General features: G+C 48.3%; 1 protein-coding gene across 1 annotated transcript in view; it reads right to left on the bottom strand.

Moving 5' to 3' along the window:
* Positions 1-4394: 4394 nt before the first annotated feature.
* DYNLL2 (dynein light chain LC8-type 2) overlaps positions 4395-7881 on the bottom strand; it is a 7637-nt gene continuing 4150 nt past the window's right edge. Inside the window, exon 3 of the mRNA XM_029212731.1 lies at positions 4395-6424. Coding sequence (XP_029068564.1) covers positions 6287-6424 — 138 coding nt within the window. The 3' untranslated portion in view covers positions 4395-6286. The remainder of the gene's footprint in view (positions 6425-7881) is intronic.

Below are 7881 nucleotides of genomic sequence, written 5' to 3'. Positions count from 1 at the left end.
TAGAGCCCGCGAGCCACAACTACTGAGCCCGCATGCCACAACTACTGAGCCCGCGTGCCACAAGTACTGAAGCCCGTGTGCATAGAGCCCAAGCTCCGCAACAAGAGAAGCCACCGCAATGAGAGGCCCGTGCACCACAAGGAGTGGCCCCCGCTCGCCGCAACTGGAGAGCCGCGCGCATCAGGGAAGACCCAATGCAGCCAAAAATAAATAAATAATTTTTAAAAATATGCTCTTTATCAACTGTCCCTGAAGGGGGATACAAAATCTCATAATATTAATTGTTTCTAAGGAGGGGAGCCCCTGGGCTCTGGGACGGAAGTGGGAGGGAGGATTTTCACTGTTTGTTCTTTTGCAATGTTGGATTATGTGAGTCTATCATCTAAATTAGGGATTGGCAAACTGTAATTCACAGGCCAAATCTAACCCACTGCCTGTTTAAAGTTTTACTGGAACACATTCATGTTTATTTGTTTACATACTGGCTATGGCTGCTTTCAAGCTGCAATGGCAGAGTTCAGTAATTGGAACAACTACATACACAACATACACAATGTCATATGGCCCACAAAGCCTAAAATACTTACTATCAGACCCTTTACAGAAAAAATTTTCCGATATCAATCTAGATCTTTTTCAAATAGAAAAGTAAACTGACATTAAAAGAAAAAATGACCCAAGAGAATTGAAAACATCTGTCCACACAAAAACTTATACATCAATGTCCATAGCAGCACTAGTCACAACAGGCAAAAAGTGGAACCAACCCAAAAGTCACTCAACTGATATATAAACAAAATGACAAAATATGATATAGCCACACAGTGGAACATTACTTGGCCAGAAAAAGGAACGAAGTACTGATAAATGTTACAACACAGATGAACCTTGAAAACGTTATGCTAAGTGAAAGAAGCCAGACCCAAAAGGCCATATATTGTATGATTCCATTGATATGAAATGTCCAGACTAGGCAAATTCACAGTGATAGAAAACACATTAGTGGTTTACAGGGGCTAGAGAGAAGGAAGAATGAGGAGTGACTGCAAATGGGTGCAAGGTTTCTTTGAGGAGTGATGACAATGTTCTGGAATTAGATAGTGGTGACGGTTGCACAACTCTTTGAATATACTAAAGACCACTGAAGTGTACACCATCACCAAGTACACGGCATTTCAGAGTTCAGTAGGGGGCTTAGCACCGAGTGACAAGTTAGTCCCCTCTACCACCTCAGGGTCAGACCAGCCAGGGGGTTAGGGGACCAAGTTCTACATCCCAATTAACCCGAACATCCATGAGATCTTCGGTAAGTTTGTTTCCCCGTCTGGATCTTAACTTCCTTCTCTATAATATGATACAATCGGACAACGCAGGAGAAGGCCAGTACGAGACACGAGGGGAGATCCAGGGGGGCCTGACTTCCCAGAATCCGTTATTCTTTCCCCAAGATTTATCATCACTGACCCTAATAACCAGCAGCATCATCATGATGTTCCAGTTTCAAAGCACTTTCACATACATGATGTCATTTGACCCTCATAACCACCCTTTAGGGTAGATAGGTATTATCCCCATATTACAGATGAAGAAATTAAACCTCAGAATCAAATGACTTGCCCAAGTTCATACAGTGGTTAAGTGTAGGAGCTGGGACTCAACCCCAGGTCTGTCCACACCACCACACTGTTTTTGCATGTTTGGCCTCTCTCTAAAGCCCAAGACAGCAAAGTCCAGCAGCCTCACTATACACACATCTTTGTTTGGACAAAGCAAGGGAGGAGAGGCACAAGGACTTGGGTCCTCCTTGACCTTTTCTTATGAACCCTTCTATACTGGTACAGCAGCAGTCTGTGCATAGGAGTATATGCATGTACACTGGTGTGGACACCAAGCTCATGGTGTCACAAAGATATACATACCGGTACACATGACCTCAACAGATGAGAGGTCACTCCTTGTTACCAGAGTGGTGGGGAAGCTATGCCTCTAGCTCGGGGGAGTCCTGAGCCAGAACTCTGGGAGTCTGCTCTCTCCTAAATCCAGAAGACTCATTACCCCTTTCATGAAGCTTCAAGAGTAGTGAGGAGAAGAGAAGGCCTGGAAATTATCCTCATTGCCTTTGCTGAAGCGAGCCCAGGAAGGGGAACATCGGTGAACAGGGCATTCACTCCCAAGCTCAGAGAGCTGGGCCTAAATCTCAAGGAGTATCAGTGAGAACACTGCTGTCAAACCCAGGTCAGCCCTTGTAAGTCACAGTGCCTGGGCACTAGTTAACGCTACCAGCTATGTGTGCTTTGGCAAGTCACCCACCCTCTCTGATTCAGTTTGCTTATCCAAAGACATGGCTAATGACTGCCTGGGGTCTAGCTCAGAGGGGTGCTTGGAGGTTTCAGGGACATAAACGGAAATGCTTTAAAAATAAAATGTACTTTAAGAACACACTCTGTCATTCTCCCACAGCTGATAAGGAAGAAGGGCTGAGGCATGAACACACTTGGCGAATGACCCACTGATGCCTTTCCAGGGCTTGGCCAGCAAGGGGGAGTCAAGCCAAAAGCAAAAGTGTCTTCAGGAGAAGCCGGGTTGCCCATGCTTGTTTGCACTCTTTTTTTCATTTGGCCAATCAACATTTATCAAGCATCCCCTACAGCACAGATGCTGTTCTGGGGGCTTGAAGATAAAGCAGTGAAGAAAAGAGAAAATGGCTCTGCTCTCAAGCTTATGTTCTACTCGTGAAAGATCAATAAGTAAACGAATGTCAAGCATTGGCAGGTGCTATGCTGAATTAAACTGGGTAAGGTTAACAGTGATGGGGGAGTGGTACTATTTTCTGTAGGATGTAAGCAGGCCCCTCTGATAAGAGGATGTTTGAGGTAAGACCTGAAGGAAGTAAGGAGATAGTTTAGGAGACAGCCACACCTTCTGTCTAGGCTAGTGGACACGAGTTCTGGGGAGAGACAGACACGTTGTCCACAGCAACAGAGAATTTCCTACCATGCTGGCTTGGTTTGCCCCTCTTAGATTCATTTTCCTGCTATGTTCCCTGGGGGGAGGGGGGGTTGACCCCTACAGACTGTATCCCTGGGTCAGCCTTGTCCTCTGCCTGACTTTTGTTAGGTTCAGCCAAAAGGAGGTCCCCAGAAGACTGAAGAACAGGATGAAAGAGAGGTGGGATACTGAAGCTCCTGCTCCCTCTGCCTGGCCACAGTTCCGACGGTGGCTGCATTCCTCTTTGCCACAGTTCCCATCTGCCTTCCACAACCCCTTCTGTAGTCAATCCTCCAGTGTTGCCCCTCCTGGGCCCCATGGGGTGGGGGCTCATCAGGAAGCCTTGCAGGATTAACCTTCTAGACGAGCACCATGTACCTACCTGTGCAGGAGTGTGCTGTCCATAGATGCTACCTGGACTGCCTCTCCCATCAGGACAGGATGAGTTTTGACCCTAGAGGCACCCATCGCAGATAAAATGTGGACCATGGCCTCCTCTCCTCCTCCAAAGCTCCAGCTCTGTCAAATCATTCATACCAGCAAAGGTGGGAACAGAAGTTGAGGTTCTAGAGCCCCTCGTCTTACTCCCTTAGGACCTCGCTGCCCTGGAGGTTTTTCTCCCCAGGATCCAGCCCACCAACTTTCAACTTTGTGGAAGCAACGGATCCACCTACCTCCAACACCAATAGCTCATTGCCCAGTTTACTTCCTTGATAGTATTTATCACTACTGGCTTTTTAATGTGCACGTCTGCTCTGTGCACTACAATGTACATGCCATGAAAGAAGAGAACCTCCCTGTCCTGTCCTACGTGAACAGCATCCTTGGCCGAAGTATAAATCTCAGAAGCATTCTTCAGTGAATAACTGACAACAGAAATGAGTATAAAGCCACCTCTGCTCCCAAACACCCTCCACAAGAATTGTAGCCATAAGCCCAGACACCAGTGGCTTAGGGTCACAGGGGTGGGCAGATACTCTCAGAAGCGTCTCGGTACTGCTGACTTCTCCAGGTGTGTGTGGGCAGGAGCCCCAAGTGGGACAACCAGGATAACCCGAGTCGGAGAACCGCTCAGGTTCCACCTTTCTGAAGATCCTCAGCTTCTCCGTTCCTGAGTGGCTAGAGCTAACAGAAACAGTCTCCAGGTCTCAGCATATACTATATGGAAGACTCAAAATGTGGCTCGCCAGACCACCTCCGCCAATGACCCAAGAAATCCTGTGGGTGAGCGCCACTGGTTATTTTCCTCCACTTAAGGGGCCCAAGCCTAGGCCCTCTGAGACCTGATTCAGTATCTCTTCGGACCCCATTCTACTCCACCCTAGATACCCCACCCCACCCATGTGTGGCACCACCGCCACCAGGCCATCCCCTTTACCCCCAAAGAAACCCAAACAGCTCAGAAGTGCGTCAATCGACCTTTAATGTCCAAAAGAGGCGTGGATGCAGAGCACAGGAGACGCTCCAGAAACGAGGGAGAGATGAACACACACCAGACATTTCCAACTGGCCGCACAAGTCTGGGAGGGCAGGGGGAAACAGATCCGGACACTCATAAAAAAATAAACCTCAACTCAAGCACTCAGCCTTGCGCCCACCAAAGGGTTTTACAGGGAACTCACTCACCATCCCGGTCCCCACCCTCCCTTGTCAGCATCAAAGAAAGCTCAGCACACACTAAAGGCTTGAGAAGGGGGCATTCTCCTGCCTCCCCACCAACCTCGAGGATGGAATCGGAAAAAAAAGAGAATGAGCTGGATCCCGAACCCCCTCCACAGCATCAACCCTACACATGAGAGTTTTTAATGCGATTTACAAGAATCAACAGCTCAATCAGTAATGACTCCCCCCACCCCATCCCCCACCCCATCACCGTTTGATCCACAGACAAGATTTCCCGAGCACTCCCCTTGGAATCTCCTCCCACTAGCGGTCCTGCTCCATCCCCTAATTCCTGGCTTCACCACTGCAAGACTGACCTCCAAAGTTCCCCCAAAGCCCCTCAACAGCCCTTTATCACACTTCCACCCCTGCCTCCCACAAGAGGCTGCCACCATTCACAAAGTCACTTTCCTTCTCCACTGAGACCCAGCTCCAGGATGGATGGTAGCATGACCACATCATCCTGGACTATCCTCTTAAAGCCTTCCTGGGAGCAGACAGCCATAGGGCAAGCAGTGTCTAGGCCAGATGGCTGAGGGCGGGTAGGGTGATACCCATCTTCACCCCCAAAACAGAGGCCCCCAGAGGTTTTTAACATAAAGGCCCACTTGTCTACTGATACACCTTAGAGATTCCACAGTCCTGCCCCTCCCTCCCCTCTACCCTAAACCAAAATATACACACATTCACACACATATACAGAGGAAAAACAAGGGACACATTAATTTGGTTTGATTGCTAAGACCTAGCTAAGAACTAGTCACCAGAAATTCCCTTGCCAGCCAACTACCAGGGGCTGCTCTAAGAGAACTCTGGAGGAATGAGAAAACAGAGAGCTAAGCAGGGAGCAGACAGAAGGAGAGAAGAATGAAAAGAAAAAAAAAAAATCAAGCTAATCCCACCCTCAACATCCTCCTAGCATGAGCTCTGGCAGGAAGAATAAAAGAATAAAAGACACAGCCCTCACTTAGAAACTCTTCTGACAAAGACAGCAAGATAAGTCTGCTCCCCACTCCCACACACCACAGACAAACACGTCTCAAGGCCCCTTAAAGAATCCAGCCCCTGCCCCACCCTCTGCCCCAAGCCGTGGAATCACAGTTCAGTGGAATATTCTCCCTGGTACTAGATCAATCTCCCTACCCTCCTTCCTATCCCTCTCTCCTTGTCAATCCTAGCGCTGTCCCCCCTGCAGCCTCCCTGGCCCTCCCAAAGCAGCATCCGCCACCAGGAAGAGGCAGCTGCACAGTTTTAGTTCCACCTCCAGAAACCTATTTCTTTTCCCCAGCCCTCCTGGTCTTACAGGCTTTGTTGAGGGCTTTTTATTTGTATAGGGAGAGAAAGAGAAAAGAGAGGGGTGGGAGAGATTTCCTAGTGCAATACAACAAACAACAACAACAAAAAAAATTTAAGTCTTGAAAAATAAACATAAAGCAGCCTTCTTCCCCAGGCAACTAAACAGAAAGAAGTTTGGTTTTGTTTACTGCGACATACACATGAAATCGAGTATACAGTCCATGCAGTAGCACAGCCATTGGAGAGGACATCCTGATGCTGGCCCCAGTGCAAAACAGTCCCAGCAACGCCGCCTGCTTGCCATCGCTGCCGCCACCACTAACACCTTCACTGCGGCCACCTAGCCTGACTTGAAGAGGAGGATTGCAACTTGACCCAAGTAAAAATAGATGAAGTGCTTTGTCTCGTGTGTAACGTAGCTGCCAAAATTTCGGCCCACAATACAATGCCAGGTAGGGTTGTATTTCTTGTCAAATTCCTAAAAGAAGAAGAAAAAAGAGAAAAAAGGTGATTAGGACAGCTGGAGGATGAGAAATCAGAATGAGAGCCTGATTAGTTTAGCTGTCACCCCCACCCCACCCCCAGTCCACGGCCTCGGTTCTCTGAACCTCAGGAGCTCAGGTTCTAAGGTTGGCTAGGACACTCCTTCATTAATAATGTAACACCACAAAGGCTCCATTATTTCTCTCTAGCACTTTACAGCCCGATCATCTCTCGTTCCTCTAGCTACCCTGCTTTTCAAAAGCCCACCCCGCAATCCTTCAGCAAGGGAATCAGAAAAGCCAGTGGAATAAAGGACCACTCCAGGGTCACACAGCATTGAGTACAAGAGGAGCAAGCCTCCCTGACGTGCCACTTGCCACCTCTCACGTTACTAAACCAGCATTTCCAAAGGCCAAAAACCAAGACACTAAAGCAAAATGGGGAACGAAAGTACCAGGAGTACTTGCAGGAGAACCAGGAAACGATTCTGTGTAAGCCAACATTAAAGACACTCCAGTGTGGCAGGCACTACGTGGGCTGTAAACACCAGAGAAAGGACCTCAACCATGAGATCAAGGCAGCTCCCTCACTTCTCTCAGGGCTAGTACAAGTTCAGCATCAAAGCCAGCTAGGAAACCCTCACGACCTTATCAGACAGACCTTCCCACTCTGTGGACCCAGCAGGAAACAGATGGCTCAGTTCTAGCTGCATCCTGCCATGGCTGTGAAAGGACAGCAGCCCTCCATCACGGGCCCAGCAATGCTGTCAACCTTGGGGCTCTGGCCCCTAGGGGCTCAACCTGCAACTTGTTTAGCGTCCTCACAGCCCCCATACCACGTAACTCCAGAAGGTATTAGGAGACAGCGGAAAGGGCATGGGTCACCACACTTAGCTTTATTCCTGACTGAAGACCCTGTGTAACATAGGAGAGCCATAGTTGCTTCCCCATTTTCCCCATCAGCAAAACAAGAAAGCGATTCTTCTAGCCCTAGGAGTCCATGATTCTACATTCTCTCCCTGAATAGAACAGAAAAACCATCACTCAACAAGGAACCAGCACGCCTAGCAGCCTTGCCAGCTCTGCACCCCCTGGCTACACACACAGAAAGAAAAAGTCTCTCAGGACCCCAGTTTCCTCTTCTCATACCACCCACACACACAGGAAAGAGTTCTGTGAAACTCAAGGATACTCTACCGCCTGTATGGACCAGAATGCCACGGCTCTTAGGCATCCTTGGGATACCAGAATTAAGAATATCAAAGACTGGGGCTCTGCCACCAATGGACATGGATCCTGACTGGGAATCAGGGACCCTGGGTACCACCTTTCACCTCTAGCTCAGCAGCTTTCTCACTATATATATGTTAACTACGTCCATTCACCCAGGAATTCTTCAGGGACTAAATCTATTGCCCCAATAATGCTCATCTATTAAATAAATAAATAAATA

This window comes from Monodon monoceros, unplaced genomic scaffold (genome assembly GCF_005190385.1).
Source record: "Monodon monoceros isolate NGI ecotype Baffin Bay Population unplaced genomic scaffold, NGI_Narwhal_1 Super_Scaffold_9, whole genome shotgun sequence".
Taxonomy (NCBI): domain Eukaryota; kingdom Metazoa; phylum Chordata; class Mammalia; order Artiodactyla; family Monodontidae; genus Monodon; species Monodon monoceros.
Note: the sequence above shows the minus strand (reverse complement) of the source record. Positions and strands in the feature narration are given on the sequence as shown.